Source organism: Falco naumanni, chromosome 3, assembly GCF_017639655.2.
Source record: "Falco naumanni isolate bFalNau1 chromosome 3, bFalNau1.pat, whole genome shotgun sequence".
In the NCBI taxonomy this organism is placed as follows: domain Eukaryota; kingdom Metazoa; phylum Chordata; class Aves; order Falconiformes; family Falconidae; genus Falco; species Falco naumanni.
In genome coordinates, this window is record NC_054056.1 from 61,836,310 (window position 1) to 61,853,269 (window position 16,960).

General features: G+C 38.5%; 1 protein-coding gene across 1 annotated transcript in view; it reads left to right on the top strand.

Annotated features, from left to right (window-relative positions):
- Positions 1-16,960, top strand: part of LAMA1 (laminin subunit alpha 1) — a 107,422-nt gene that overhangs the window by 12,940 nt on the left and 77,522 nt on the right. Inside the window, exons 2-3 of the mRNA XM_040588521.1 lie at positions 8,651-8,821; positions 9,115-9,227. Of these exons, the coding sequence (XP_040444455.1) occupies positions 8,651-8,821; positions 9,115-9,227 (284 nt within the window). The remainder of the gene's footprint in view (positions 1-8,650; positions 8,822-9,114; positions 9,228-16,960) is intronic.

Here is a 16,960-nt window from a genome sequence, read left to right on the forward strand (position 1 = left end):
GCACTCCTTTGGGAAACAAGGTAGCTTTTTTGTAGGAATTGGTAGATGGGACTGAAAATCAGTTCAAACTCCTTCAGTGTCAAGCATTTGCAGGCTGACTCATGTCTTTGCATCCTTATCCTATTTCCAATCTGAGTATGTGTTGTGACATTATGATCTACATCTGTGCTTGCAAGCTCTGAGCATGAGCGGGACTCATAAGGTAGGACACTGTAAAGTTAGCAATTAGCTTCATAATCTAAAGGATACTGGTTTAGTGTTAGATACCAGTTTACAATGAATATTAACACATCTGTAGTGTAAAAAACCCTCAATAGTTTGTGAAAGAATATTAATTTTTGTGTAATGCTTTCTTCCTTCTCTTCATTTTCCGTTGCTTTTTATATTTAGCATGCTGCTACTTATGCTTTGAAATTTAAGATTTTTATTAGGGTTCAGGTTTTCTCCCCTCTTCTTAAAACAAAATAAATTGCCTTGTTCAATTGCTCTACTACACTCTGGCCATCATCCTGGCTCTATGCTGGTTTTTGAGATGCAAGTTATGCCAGACTGTTACTATTTTGACCTTCACAAACTACATGGAGGAAACTATTGGGGGGGAAGAATACTATAACTCATTCATTCTTGAGTGAGCAAACTTTTGCCTTCTGTCTTTGCAGTCTGAATTTGACAGAACTTTATTAATTTGCAGTGTTACACTTCTTTCCAATACATTTCTGAGCACTGAATGCCTAACTAGCACATCATCTAGCCCAAGACAGACCGCAGCAGGTAAATGACTGTTACTGCAGTACCCTGTCTCCATTATTAAGGCTCTTGTTAATAATACTGAATGCACATAAGTAACAGTAGAAAATGTTTGTCAGAGAAGCTTTTTGCCATTTGGACAGAGGAACTGGCAAGGTTTGGTCTTTGAACCCTGCAAGCTGTTAGAGCACAAACAAGCTACAAGCAGAATGGTTTTGGTCACATTAACTGCTGTAATGGACTTTCTGTTGTCTGTCTTCTGGTGCTCCAGTTGGATTGTTTAAGAGTGATTTGCAAAAGCTTGACAAAATCAGAGCTGTAAAATAATCAGTATGTTGTTCTGAAAGTAAGTGTGTGTGAGCAGTCAGCAAATAGCTGCAAAGTAACCTGTTTTACAGATAACCTGAACTCATCCCAGGGCCTCATGTGAAGTATACTTCTTTCATGACTGACCAGGCTGCAGTACAGCAGAAAAGAATCTTTGATTTACTTTAATGTGCTTTACCTGTAGTGCCTTGAAAAGAAGGCAAAACTTGTTCTCGGGTGTGTTAACAAAACTGTTGAGAATTTAAGAAATTATTCTACTCCAGTTGGTGCTGATGAGGTCTGAGGAGCCTCACAGTTGGAGAGATGCAGACTGCCAAGAATTCAGAAGGGCAAGAGGTTTAGGGAATTGACTGTGAAAGATTGAAAGGGTTGTTTACTTATTCTGGAAAAGAGAAAAGGGTATGTGATAACAGCCTTTCAGGTCATCAAAAGCTGCAGTCAAGGTCATGAAAGATCATGAATGCAGCAAAGAGGACTAAATTTGTAACTTTTAAAATAATAAAGCACCGGAGTAGACTTGTCAAGGATGTTGAAGAATATTCCTCATTGGAAGCCTTTGAAAAAGGCAAGTTTAGTATGTTCTTACATCGAGAACTGATTGAGTTAAATGTAATCTTTCTCAGCTAGTATTTCTATGATTAACATGTTAGTCAGCTTTGCTCCACAGTAAGAAAGAGAGAACAGGTTTTAGGAGAAGACAGTAGTCTGTCATGGTAGTGAGGTTTTGGTTTTTAATCTGAAGTAGTTTAATCTAAACATTGCAAATGAAAGTTTGCAGAGGTTCTGCTAATAAAACCATACCCCTTAGCTCCTGTATTGTGTTGTGCTACCAGAAATTCTCCTTTCTGTAGGGCTAAAGAAAAACGATCAGTTTTCAAAATAACTTCTAACTAGTGGCTTGCTACCTAAGCCTATTTGTATAAGTTGTAGTGAAGCTTTTAGTTTTCCAAGTGGGGCGATGCTGTAGCTAATACATATTTTTATGCAATGCCTTCACAAATGAAGGTTTGTTTTTGTAAGGCAGGTTGAGTGTTATACCCCGGTTTCTTGCTGATTCTAGGAACAGGGAATTAGTGTCTTAATCACCAACTTCTAACTGCAGGAATTTCAGAGTGTTTATTTTAGGGAAATCAGCCTGGATTTTCATTGTGATTACAGGATAGGATTCTGATGAAAGTGTATAGAAAAGGTTAAGCTAGGGACATTTGCTGGTAAAATATAATGAGGGTAAATCTATTGAGCAGGCAAGGAATCTGAACCCAAGCCCAATAGTTCCAGGGCTTTTATTTAGTAAACTCATTTAATCTAAAACTTGAATAAGACAGAACAACTAAAAAATCTGTGCTATTGAAAATGGTCTGAGAATGTTATAAAGAATGTGACCTCAACTTCTGCAGTGTAATACTATTACATATTTTATACATTCTAATACTCTGACATTTTATTACATTTTTCCCTTAGCTCTTTGTGTTTTCCTGAAGTGCATCAAACTATTCTGAACAACTGTCACTGTGTCCTCTGTAAATGTTTTCAGTAAATGGAGAATCTATTGCTTGTGGGCAAACTCCAACATTGCCTGCTTGTTATGAACCGCTGATTGACTTAACATTTTTAAAAACTGTATCTTGCAAATGAGATTAGACCCCTTCAAGTATTTCTGTGTTCTGAGAAATGACACAATAAAAAGCTCATTGTTACTGCACACATCAGTTCTTTATGTTTGTCACATCTTTGTTCATTTGCGAATTACTGCTTTATTAAACTCAGCACAAAAAAAATCCCAAAATACTTATGGAAAAATGGGGCCGTTGCTTACTAAATGCTTCTCTAGAGTTCTTCGTCAAAATCTGGTTTAGAGCCTTCATTGTGTACACTGAACAATCCAGAAAACATTGTCACCTTCTGGTCTCAGTTCTTGGCTTGCTTCAGATAATCTTATGTCTTCATTTCCCATTAGTTTTTGTCTTCTGATTTCTTAAACTCCAACCAACACTTCCCTAATCTATTCAGCTTTCAAGGGGCATTAGACAGATCAGTGAATCTGGATTCAGCGGAAAGCTGTCTTAAATGTGACCTTCCTGTAAGTTCTGCTATCCTCACTGTTGATCAGGTTACCAAAAAGTATTATCTTTGTGTATTGAACATATTTACCAACATAATGAAACCTATATAAAGCAGAACGCTCGTGTATCCTTCTGCTTGTGCAACTGTGTGTGAAAGAAATGAATTTAATCAGCTATCCTCTGCTAGGAAGATTATTATTCTGGAGACCATCTCCCTTTCTCCACATGCTATCTGTAAAATGTGAAGAAGTACAGATTCACCCTGTCTTGTCAGTCACATTGTAAGAAGCTGTACAGTTAAACGTGGTCAAAACCCCTGACAATATGTGGATTTTGCCAAAATGTACATATCCACTTTCCCTCTACCTGAAACAGGACAGTGATGAAGTACTATTAATTTCCTGGGGGGGGGGGGGGGGGGGGGCGTGGAATCATTGATTGGGAGTGAAATTGGAGTTTCATTCAGATGTAGCTGTTCAGAATGCAGACAAGGATCCTAAACTGAGAATACTTTTTGAAGACAAGGAGGGCAATAAATATGCCTAAAAGCCTTTGATAAATGAGACACAACTGCATGTGGTTCCCATACTTTCATTAGTAATGCATATGTGCTGTGGTCTGAGCATGGATAGTAAGTGTCTTTGGAGTGATGCCTCTGTACATGGGCAGCCTATTTGACCTAGACAAAATGTTCAACAAGTCCAGGATATGTCAGATCTGCTGTACAAATGCTATGGCATCAATCTGCTGTTATGCAGTAAATCAGGTGTATTCAGAAAGTATCAACCGATGTGCATTGGTCACAGTTGGAGTTGCCAGAACCCTGGAAATGTCCCAGATCCTTGAAATTCTTCTCAGTGAAAACCTGAAGGGTGCTTGGTACTCTATACCTATAATAAAATCAAAACTTCTAAACACATTAAGAATTTGAGTCTTCAGGGAAGGTGATGGTACTTAATATCTGCAACAAGGAGCTTGTGAGGACTTCTGTAGACCCTGGTTTCAGTAAAGTAATTCTCAAAGAAGTGCAGGCCATATGATCAGCTATAAACTTTACAGTACAGGGATAGCTCTCCTGATTGCCCACATCTTTTACTTATGCCATGATGTATCACAATCCATTATGACTTTAGAAATTGTCAGCACTTTGAATCTGGCCCTATAAGCTGCATGCTCCAACTATCCCCATTCATTCTGAATGATTAGAGTTGATAGGTGGATTGAAGCGTAAAATAGAAGTTGACTGCCTCATCTGTGTAAAAAAGCTCTTAGCCTGTCTTCCTTTTCCCTGGCCTACTGCATGCTGACCAATTGTTCTTCATTCAAATACATTACAACTGGCTTTGTTATGAACAAGCCTTTTCCCTGACTTTTGGTGAAACATTAATGCTATGTCCTTCATCACAAGGTCTGTCTGCTGACCTATACATACAACAAATCCATCTAACCTTTGAATTCTTCATTGTTGTCACTTCTTTAAGAATTGAGCACTGTTGAGTGTGAATGTGACACACCCACATTGCTGACTGCCTTAGTAGGGATTTGATTCCCTTTGCTTTCCCTGAGCTTGAGTTGTCTTGCACTGTAGGAAAGCTCTGAATGGCATAATTCTGACAGCACCCACTCAGGTTTTCAGTTTTCCTGTAGTGAGTTTCAGTCATGCATCTGGCTAAAACGAATCCTTACAAATATGAGTGCAACTTGTTTGAACATCAGATGAAAAAACATTGTGCTCCACTCCTGTGTTTACCTATAGTGAACCAGTTATTTTTTTTCTTAAGGTCAAATTAACATCTATGCACTATTAATTTTCTGGTATTGGGTGGTGTGTGAATCTCTGTTCTGGGGCAAATGGGCATCTGAGGAGCTGGAGAAAATTAAGTAAAGAGTTTACCTTGCCATGAAAAGAGCTTGCCAGCAGTTAGAGGAAAGTGAGTTTAATTAAAAAATTCTTCTAGCTTTTTTCAGGACCACCATAGTGGTCCATGCAAAATGCTGAACAGTAATTCCCAAACAAAGATGGGCTTGAAGGTAGAAAGATAAACAGCAAATAGTGTGAAGAGTTGACTGCAAGGTAGTTTAACAAATTGAATATAGTCAGCCAAACTAGATTAGCAAGATGAGAAGTCTACTACTGAATTCTGTACAAATCCATACGGAGATCGCTCACAGCTGGTTCAGAGCTACAATTGTCTAATGTGATAATGGAGCCTGACAGCTCAGCAGTGAAACAGCGAGGATTCTGTATGTAGCACTTGCCTTCCTTTCTAGGGGGAATAAGTATGATGAATCCAAATCAATCTTTTGTGCTGGACTTTAGATAGTGAACTGTGTAAGTTACATCAATGTCTCCAAGAATGCAAATATAATTTGCTAAAAATTCAGTTTAATGAAACATGGTATCTTCTGCCAGAGTTTTATGTCTGTTATGGCTGCTTGGATTTTAAAGCAGGATATGATGACAGTCACTTATCCATAAATGGCTCATTTAAGTGACTGATTCTGTGGTTGCTTGTCTTTATCATACCTACCTATCATATCTTCCAAAGAGAGATAAAAATGTACTTCACTAGATATTTAGATGTTTTTTTCCTCGTTCTCGGTGTTTTGTTTTTTTGAGGTGGTGTTGGCAGAGGAGCATTTAAGAGCTCTTGAACTCACAATTCTGAGTACTCAGCTTTTCTTAAGAAAAGACTGAAGAAGAACAATGTTCTTTAAAGATACAACTAATTTCTTTGAAATCTACTTTTTTTTCCTTTTTATTGCAGATACTTAACTTTGTTAATAAATTGGCTCCTACACTAATCTCAGGTCTACCCTGAAATCAATGGCCACACCTTTGCATATTGCCTTAAAATTTGATTGTGTTAAAGAGAAACAGAGGTGAACGTAATCAGCTAGGATTTGAAGAGATGCCAGTACCTTGCAGGATGAACCTAGGAACCTTTTGCTTTTTACTTGGATCCTGGGGAAAAAACTCCAGTGCAACTCAGTTGGATTGAAGTGTTCTTTCTTCTTATCTCTCTGGGATGCAGAAAACTCATCATGAGACCTAAGGTTGCTGTACCATTATTCATTTCACTATCAGTCAGCAAATTTATTAGATGTCAGTGAGATGCTTGGTGACAAGCAGACAAAAGGGATGAATCCAGGGTGAATGCCACAGTGACTTGAGCTTGGGGTTTTGGAATGAAGCTTGGCCAGCATCAACGCTTTTTCTTTGGAGCCTTGCTATTCCTTTGGCACAAGTCCATTGACTGAAGGTTACTGTAGGCAAATTATGTCACTGTAACAAATGACCTTGAAAAGCAATGGCAGGGATACTGTGTAATATGAATGAAGGTAATGAATGACCTGGAAAGTAATAGATAGTTCTTGAAGACTGGCCGGTGGACCCCTACATGAACAGTAATGAATACTGAATAAGGAAGATCTTATAGCATTGAACAGTAATGTAAAAAAGGATGCCCTCTTTTGCCAATGAGTTTTATTGTCCCATAGGAAAATGGAGGGGGGCATTTCTGCTTTACCTTTAGCTTTAGGTCTGGAGCAATACTGTGCCCATACTGCATGAGGTGAGAGAAGACTGTGCAGAAAGCATGTTACTGGCAGAAGAGCCTCACCAAAGTGGTTAATAGGATGTCTTCAGCATCCGTATCTGCATCAGATTTAGGTATAATGAGAACAAGGTGTCTGACCTAGTCTGGATTTAACTTAAATGAAGTCAGGAATCAAGAAAACAAAAGATGGATCTCCATCTCCATGCTGTTAAGTTTTGAGTATAGCACAATTGAAAACACATTTTGTTATTCATACTGTAGTGCAGAGGGTTAAGATTTAGCCCCATTTTTGATACTTGAAGGCAAGATTTAAATAGCACTAAAACTTTTCTCCAGGCTTTCCAGGGTAATGCAATTACTGGGCAGACAAAGATACTTTAAAGGAATATTTAGTGTTGCCTTATTGAGGTGGACCGCTAAGTAAAATATTAATATTACAATATTTTTTATATATGTTTTAAATTAATGAAGTAAAAGGGTTCATATAGTTTTGCTAGTGAAAAAGACATATTTTCATAAATACAACTGGAATTTTTTTTATTTTCAGAATTCCTTTTAACAGAAGAAAACCATGATTTTTTTAATACCTTACTATTGCAACAGCAGCAATTCTTGTGGCACTGTTAAAATGCCCAAAGCTCTAGCTTTGATTTCAGCCCATCATGTTTAATTTCTAAAGACAGGGCTCTTTTTCTAAAAATAGTTTCTTTTTTTCAGAGTTGCTTCTGAGTAGAAACGGGAGCATCTCTGTTACACTATAATCATGCAAGAAATAAAAGCTTTTTAGCTCAGGAGGGAAGGCTGGGAACTGATAACGTTTCTGAGAAGCTGTGCGTAATTTTTGTCGCATGCAGTATTCTGTAAACTTCATCAGTGGCCTTCAAGCCAAAGTAAAACTTAACTTCTTTTAGAAAAGGATTCCCAGTCCAGTAGCAGTAATCTTGAAACGTGTAGTCTGTTGTTTCATTATTCCAGCGCATGGGAGCAACACCTTTTGAAAGTATGGTAAAGGGTTTGTGTAAAGATTAATAAGTGACAGGCAAAACATCCCTTAGACTTTACACACGCTGCAGGAAAGCCCGGAGCACACGTCTGAAGCACAGTCTTTAAAACTTGTGAGCCCGGAGCATGTTGTTCAGGACGTAGCACTGCTGCCAGAGAGCTCCCGGTAAATGGCATTTTCCACACGGGCCAAGTGTGTGCCGTGCAGTTCCTCCTTGCTTCTGGCAGCGGGCCCCTTGTCTTCCTGGTTTTCATCATTTCACGAAGTGAAGAGAAGGTTTAGTAACTGGAAGAGTTGAGTTTACCATCTCTTGTGTTCCTCAGCAGTAAAGCATCCAAAAGTGGAGTGCAGTTACAGTGATGTTGTGGTTAGGGTGCCACGAGGTCCAGGGGCTCCTTGTGGGGTCTGTCGGGGCAGGGTCTGGCATCTGGGGCTCATCCCACTGCCCCAGCCCTGAGCACTGAACACCTCCCTGGGGACAGGCCAGCGTCAGGCCAGGATGTGGACCTGTGGTGGGCCCAGCTCTGCGAGCCCCATGGCTGAGCAGGGCTGTGGGGAGCTGGAGCCTGGCTCTGCTATGGGGTCACTTGGGCGCAGGGGCTGATGGCCCAGGGGCAGTGGGGGCTGAAATGGGGCCATGGGCAGTGTGGAGGGAACCCTGGGGGGCTGAAACAGGGTCCTGTGCTGTGGGCAGAGTGGGAGGAAGCCTCGGCAGTGGGCAGGGAGGGACAGGCAGGGCTGCAGTGCCCCAGGGCTGTGACGATTGATGTGCTGGTGTCCGTGTAGCATGGTAATCTTTTCACAAAATGAATTGTTTTTATTGTATTTTTCTGTATCTCTGACTCTAAGCCAGAAGCTTGTCATGAGATCCTGTACGTTCAGAGACTTGTTTCATACCTGTGTATTTTGCTCACCTTACAGTGTGGCTGATAATTGCTATTTCTTTCAAGGCCTGTTCCCTGCCATTTTGAACCTAGCCAGCAATGCTCACATCTCCACGAACGCCACCTGCGGGGAGAAGGGGCCGGAGATGTTCTGCAAACTGGTAGAGCATGTCCCGGGGCGGCCCCTGCGCAACGCCCAGTGCCGTGTCTGCGACCACCACAGTGCCAATCCCAAAGGCAAGTTTCTTGTGTGTTTGGTTGGTTGGTTTGTTTCATGGGTTTGCGTCATTCTTCTTGACACTTTCACGTGAATACAGGGTGTATTGGGGTCAAATACTTTTTACTTTTAGTCTCTCTGCTACACTAGCAAAACTACCTTTTAGCAGAGTCCAATGACAGACTTTTTGTCTTGGGGCAGATTACAGCTTCTGCATGAGAGTAAGCAGTGCTCAGTGTGAAATAAATGTGCTGGTCAGAGAAAACGCAGTGAGATGTATTTTCAAGAGATATAATTTTTTGCTTCAAAACAGAGCAGCACCCAATTTCCAGTGCAATCGATGGTACCAATAACTGGTGGCAAAGTCCCAGCATTCAGAATGGGAGACAATACCACTGGGTCACCATCACCTTGGATTTAAGGCAGGTGAGTAACACTCGGGCAAGCATCATTTACTGTATGTAGGCTATAAATCAATACAATTGATTGATTGCAGTTCTATGTTTATAGATGGTAGGATATTTAGCAGTTAGCCATTTAATAGCACATATTTAAACATGAATAGCTAAGGATAATATGAACTGATTTTAAACAGATGTCTTTCAATTATTGTTCTAGAGCATCCTGGAGATTTCATTCCTGTCAGACTGGAATGGAAGTGACCACGTTTGTAAGCATATAGGTCACAGGTTGTTGTATTTCATGGCACAGTAAGAACTGTATATCTGTGGATAAGGGTGTTTACATAGGCATTCCTTCTGTCCTGGTAACCTTCCTCTGCCTGACCCTGCTGTCTTTTCCCCAGAAGTCCTCTGGTATTGTTTTCTTCCACTCTTGATTTCATGCAAGTTACTTGAAGTCTGGGTTATCAAAGACTTACTTTCAAGCAACAAAGAATATTTTCAAGAGTATTGCTGAAAAAAAAGTTGATTTGCTACTTTCTGTCCTTCTCTTCTGACTGATTCTGATCACCATCTTGTTGGAAGGAGCACTGGGAAGAAATGTTCTATATTATATCTTCTATGAGCTTTTGCTGTCAGTTGTTCTTAAGAGTTAAGGATTATATCTGTAAAACAGTGATTTCTGATGCTGGGGAGGCTGGAACTATGACAGAAGTTGATTCTCTGGCACTTCACAGCAAAGCTTGGAAGGATTCATCGTTCTTAGACAGGAGGCTGCTAAACTGTACAAAGCATTTGCTAATTTATTAGCCTTTTTGTTAGATGTGGAAGAATCAGAAGTCTCCTACTCTACTCCAAGAAAAGACAGTAATTTCTGAAGAAAATCTCTTTTTCTAGGCTTTTTCGTGTTTTGCTTTGAACAGGTGTATGCATTTGCCTGTCTAAGCTATTTGAAAATCATAGCTCAACGATCCATTATTAACACGGAGATGCTTCCAAATGCTGGAAGAAGCTTTGTTATTAACTAAGAAATGCATACTTGAGGTGTACAGCTGGTAAGAAGCTTTTGCAAGATCTCTAGATCCTGCTTGAAAGTGATTTTAAAAACAGAAGGTCTAACTTTGATGTTTTAAAATGAAGCATAGGTTAAACAAGTGCCTAGTTTGCTCTTTAATTAGAAGCAGAACTGTTAGGAAAGTAATCACAGGGTATCTTTTGTCAGTGACAGAAGGTTTGGGTAGAACTTTCTTGTTTGAAGAGCTGGCTTTGTGTTTGGTTTGTAAATGGACAAACAGGAAGGAAAAATGAAGTGGGAGGGAATGCCTTAGTTTTCATCCTCCTAGAATGTTTTCACTTTGGAAACAGACCAGCTGATCTGCCCTCTATATCTTCTATTCTCCAGCCTTAGTGCTGTTGATGTTTCACCAAATACATATCTTTCCTCTCCTGAACCATGCTCAGTTTCACTAATTTGATTTGAAAAGTTTCCCCCAAGGGGCCTTTCTTCTGTGTTTTCCTTAGAGAGTTTGAGAGAGAGAAGGCATTTAGGGCTATGCAAACTGAATGTAAATTACTGCTCTGTGAGAAAGGATTTGGTTAATAGAGATTGTGTGAAGTCAATGAGTTATTAGAGCTGACTTGGTGTGCTTACTTTAAGCAAGTCAGCACAAATAAAGCAAACACAGAAGGAAAGTGTAGGAAGGACCTTAATGATTTTAGTAATTACCTCATGTATTTGCTTGAGAATGTGTTCAAATTATCTTCTAGGACCTTTAATAAAAAGTATTCCTGAAAGTCAGTACCTGTAAAGATATGGGTTGCAGTATATCTTTAGCACTGGTACTTTTTTTAACATTTCAATCTTAATGCATTAAATCTGTCAAGTAGCATATTGAAACAAATACTTAACTTTCCTTGCCAGAATATGGAGTATTTTCATACCCTTTTGTGATGTGAAGGCTGACCTTCTTGTCACCATTTATGCTTTTTGAGTAATTACCAGAGATTCTAGGAGCAAGAGGAATTGATTGTTTCTTGGGATTTTTACAAACGGTTTAGAGATACAGTCCTGTAGTTGCATTGATGACTGCTGGAACATAGCCTTGGCTGGCAAATATGGTGAAGGTTCCCTTAGCCAGTGAGAACTGACTCCACTCGTTTACCCTAGGTGAAGTTCTGGGCACAGCATGTGTCCAGTGTCCTGTATTTGGCTGCATTTATCTCTTGGCTCAGAGTTGAAGGGAGCAAAGGCTATTCTTTCAGCTAATATTCTGCCTTGCACTTGATTTATTTAGTCTAAAAACAGCTGGCCTGAAGAGCAGTTTGATGGAATCTTGTTAAGAAAAGAAAATCAGTATCAAAACTGCTATTTTGATTTTTTCACCTTTGCAGAGTCTATGCTATTTATAGCTAATGCTAAGCATTTCGTAAGAGTAGCCAGTGGATATGTAATGGTTTTTTAGCTCACATGGATCGTAACTAGGTACATGTATTCTGGTGGGCCATTCAGTATTTTCAGGACCTAGATGTATGATAGCCTTTCTCTTTTTTTTTTTTTTTCTTTTTCTTTTTCACCCTTTTCCATTAAATGTATGGCAAGATCCAGAACTGGGGAAAGAGTAGTCTAGCAATGAGGTGTAGTATTGATGTACAAGATACCAAGATTTGGTTTATGACCTTGCGCTTCCTACACTGGTAATTCTACAGAAACAAAATGCACAGCAGCAGCTTTAGATAAACTCAGCATTTTTACTTGAGTTTGACTTCTCTGGACAGCTACTTTGTGAAATTATAATGAAATAAATTAAATGCTGAATGTTATAAATGTTAGCAGTGTGCTCGGACCAGCTGTAAAATATTTCTGCCACACCATTAAATGAAGAATACTTTCTTCAGTTTTTATTACCATGCTTCACACTATTTAAAGGTGCTTTGTACTAGGCATAGCAGAAAGGCACAAGTTTCTATATCATAAAGTTCTGGAATTGTAAAGCAGGACCACTTGTTCTTGGAAGGCCTGTAGTATCAAGTTGAGAAAACATTCCTACTTTCGATTAAGTTGTAGCTCATGAATATTTTGTGAATACTGGGTTACCACTAAGAGGTTGATGTAAGAGTAATTTGTAGTTTCTGCTATTAGAAAGTGACAAAGAATATTATAATATGATTTGTACAGGGCTTTTATCTTTAAATTGATTGGCAAAAAGATTTCTGTAAGGACAAATCCTTTGCTGACGTAAAAGGATATTATTTTGTTGACTTCACTGGATCAATGCTAATTTATTGTATGTGGCAAGCTCCCTTAAAAGCCTTTTGTGACTTCATAAAACTGATGATGCAAGACTCACAGTGCTCATCTGTACATTCCTATACTTCTTGAGTAAAATGAGTTTTTCTTCTATTCCAAAACAACGGCTTCACATAATGAATCAAAATCTTGAAGAAAAGATAATTCAGGAGACTAGAAATTCTATTTGATTTAGTTTATTTTGCACTTTTAACATCACAGACTCCTCAGAGCAAAATGTTGCAAGCAGATTCCAGGCCTCACAGTCTCTAAGAGCCTGAAGCCATCTTTATCCCTTAAAAAGACTTTTCTGTGAACATTACAGGCCGATACTCAGAATATCCCTTTATGTAGTCTCCTACTCTTTGAGAGTTTGCACAGATTAATTTTAAACTTCTTGGACAGTAAAACAAAATCTGAGAAAAAGAGACTTTTCTGGTAACCAGGTTTATACGTGTTGACAACACTGAACAGAATGGATTTTGCAGTTTAACTTAAACTGTGTAGTAACGTTAGTTGTAATACACATTTTCACTACAGGAATTGTCATGCTATTTTGAAAAACATATTTAGCTGTTTTTTAGATTTTCTTTCTGCAGTCATCATGAAGGAAAGATTTAGCTGAATTTGTAGGATATTGGGAAAATAGGAGGAACCAGTCTGCCAAGAGCCTTGCATTCCTCCAGGCTTGTTCATTTCTCAGTCTTCTGCATTCCAAGGTTCATGTTATGCCAGTGTGATTTCAGTAAGGTATGCAGTAAGACACTGAAAGTGATACTGAAGTCCTAAAATCATATCCTCCTTTCAGGGTGTTTCAAGGTCAGGTAGACTGGATTTGAATTGGGGTATACATTTGAAGTAGCAGTTGGTACCTCTGCTCTTAATAGATTAAACATTTCTGAAATTTAGAGAAAAAAAGTGTGTTGGGACTCATCTTTCCCTTTAACTTTTCACTTTTGGAGCCTGGGGCTCAAATACTCATAGATATGAAAAGGCAGTGTCTTCCCTTATTGTTGTCTCTGCATGTGTAAAATTGAAAAGTATAACTGGGAGACTTGATCCAAAAAGACTACCAGGAAACTGTGCTTGTCTGAGCATGTATCTGTGGGTTGTAGAGCACTGACCATGCCCTTGGAAATGGGGACATTTGCCTAGCATCTGCTGCATGGCCACTGCTGGCTGAATTTATGGTCAAAAAAATATGCAGTTTCCTGCTGAATGGGGAGAAGGGTTCACTTATAAATCTGTTTCAAGAAGCCCTTGGTGTTGCTGGATCTGCATTCAGAGAAACAATGTTGTTAGAAAGGCTAAAGAAAGCATAAGTGACTTGTTACATTGGTATTGCTGCTACAAAGAAGTTCTTCAGTACAAGTTTTTTGGCTGGTCTGTACAGTCAGGATTGAAATGCCTGTAAAATGACACTTCTAATCTATGACTGCTTGGGAGTTGCTAACTTGCTTTGGCTTGTCCTTTTTACCCTTGTAGCTTAATAAGGAAATGAGTTCTGGGAAAGCTATACAGTCAAATTAAAGTGTACAAATCATTAGTTCTTGCCACATAGCTGAAGTTTATTACGTGGCTGGTTGGTGGACACAGAATGGATGTGAAAAGTGGTAAGATACTGCCTTCAGTGATGATCAAACCTGAAGTGCTAATAAAAGTAAAAATCTGTAAATAAGTACTCTAAGGATATTGGAAAATCAGCTTGCCTTACATGTAGTTCTGGTTCAGATCCATTTTGGGTTGCAGAGGCTGTGGGATATGAGGTCTGTGAAACCCCTACCTGCTGATGTTCCTTAAAACATTTTCATCTGCAGTCCCTGGGAACACCTTAATCCCTTCCTCCAGCTTCATTCTGTTGCTTGGTAACATAATCCCTGAGAATATAACTCCTACTGATAGGTTGTTTTTTGACTTCTTGACTGCAGGTGCATTTATACAAAATCCTTTCATTTCTATGTTTAACTTGTATTATTTCAGGGCTGACAATTTTTCCTGGTGTTGCTGGTATTCATTATCCTGTGAATTTACCTGTGAAGTATTTTTGGGTACCTCTGGGCTGTGTGCATAAATGGAAGAGAGTTGAGAGGATCCGGGGAAAAAGAAGGCAATGTTTTTTTACACTGTGCATACTTAAATGTTTATAGAACCATTCACTGATATTTTAATGCCTCTTTTGGGTTCATAGTGGCAAACATCTTCATTTCACTGTTGATGAACTGTAGGCATGGAGGAAAAAATCAATCCCTAGATGTCTTGAGTACCAAGCATGGCAGCTGATTTTCTGGAAAAAAAATGACTTGAAAAGATGTAATTTATTGAATTGTGCATTGAATATGTGCACAGTTGCTGTTAAAGTTTTTATCTTTAACTGGCTTTTCCTCCCCCCTCACAAAGACACTTGGTATTCAAAACAAATTTAACTTGCATACTCTTGTGAATATCTTTTATTTCTGCAGCAATGGTTGCAATTTGTGATGAAGGGTAGCTCGTTGTTACTACTTGGAACTGGATTTAAAACTGGCTACATCAGCTGCAAACTGTAATGAATGGGTCTTGAAAATTCTCAATGTAATCAAAAGTAGATCATTTGTTGTTCAGCCGACTGTTTAACAAGTAGGGAAGTATAATTGATGACAACAAGCAAAGAGGAAAAATAAATAAATAAAATACATATAAGAGATTTTTGGGGCAAACTTTCTACCATGGCCTTGAAAAAAATCGGGGTTCCAGTCTTGCATCTTTTATGCATTTGAGAGAGATGATTGACTATAAAGGAACTTGGAATTGCATAGTAGTTCCTAAGATCAGTCAACAAAACTTTACTAGTTTTAATAATTTCCTGCAGTTCTTTTCTCTGATGGAGAGAATACCCATACAACTGACTCTTGTCTCATACAAGTGTCTTCAGATTAAGGGTACCAAAATGATGATACTCCCAATTCTACTTGTCCATAACCCAGTGTGAAACAGGTATACAACTCAACTACTGCTAACTGAACCAATGAAATCCAGGTTGTATGTAGGGAATACAGTTGCTTGACTTGGGAGTCTGCCCGAGTTCTGTTCCTTTCCCTTTAAAAGCACGTATTTTAGCATTTTTTTTTTCAGTTGGAGCTTGTTGACATGAAATAAGTTTTATTTAAAAGGGACTCTTCATTTCATGAAGGCTGGATTATAATTCTTAATACTCACTTAACTTTAATCAAATTCTGAACAACAAAGGATTCACAGGCTCCAGAAATATTTTATTTCTAAGATTGTAAGGCTGTGACTAAAAAGTGAGATGACTTCTCTTTTTGTTTACTAATGCTTGCGTTGCTGAAATGTCATATAAATCAATAGACAAAATCCTCAGCTTGCGTAAATTTTCGTATTTATTGAAACAACTGGAAATGTTCTTTTTGTATGTGCTTGATGTCTGAAAGGATAAAGCTGCAGTGCCTAAAAAAAAATCAGACCAAGTGAATATCATGTTTGAAGTTAAGCCTGATTTTAATCAAAACTGAGATTGTTTGACTTTAAGGTATTAAATCTAGTAAGTCATTAGAAGATAAGTATCAACAATTTTTTTTCCTTCTTATGTCTGCAAGATATCCTAAGCAAAGCTTTGTTTACTTAAACAATATCTTGTTTCAAAAGTAGTTTCCTGAATTGCACGCACACGGTGCAGTTACTATTTATCTCTGTGTGTTTATTTCTCCGTTTGACAAAATAAATTCTGGTTTTATGGGGCAAGTGGTATTCTTGCTCTGGCTTTAATCTGTATTGAAATAAAACCTCAAACAAATAGAAACTATCCCCCCCCCCAAAAAAAAAAAAAAAAAATCAAACAATTAAAATGTCTCAAAGAACTGATAGTAGCCAAATTGGAGCTCAAGACGGTATTAATACTGCACATGCAGACAGGAATTATGATGATTATACCAGCTGACCTGGCAGTCTGATCAAGTGAAAATACATACCTCTGAAATGGTTGAATAATAGGGCGTTTTTCTTTCATCTAAATGTGTCTTGATATTCTAGTGCATGTAAAACATTAAGCTCCTATATAAAAATCTTTCCAATTTGCAAAGACAGCTTTTTTTAAGTGAAGTGATGTGATAGTTATTAGGTAGGGAAGAAGATAGTAGCTTTACAGTGAGTGCATTTCAGTGTTAAGTGTCTAATGCTGTAGCTAAAAGGGGGTCAGTGCAGGTTATCTGGCTGCCATGACAAGGTCATTTAAAAGGTGATACAAGCTTAATTACTACCCTGCCTACCCACAGAAGTATTGAACAGTGCTGTTGTGTGCATGGGGATTTCACTTTGGACCTAGGATTGTCAAAAAACAGTCAAGATACCTGTATAGCTTAGAGAGTACACATCTTAAAAGAGCTACTATTCTTAAATAAGGTTATCATGCTAACATTTGTCACATTCATCTTACTCATCTCTGTGTTTTCAGCAGTGTCTGTAAATAATCTTCTGCT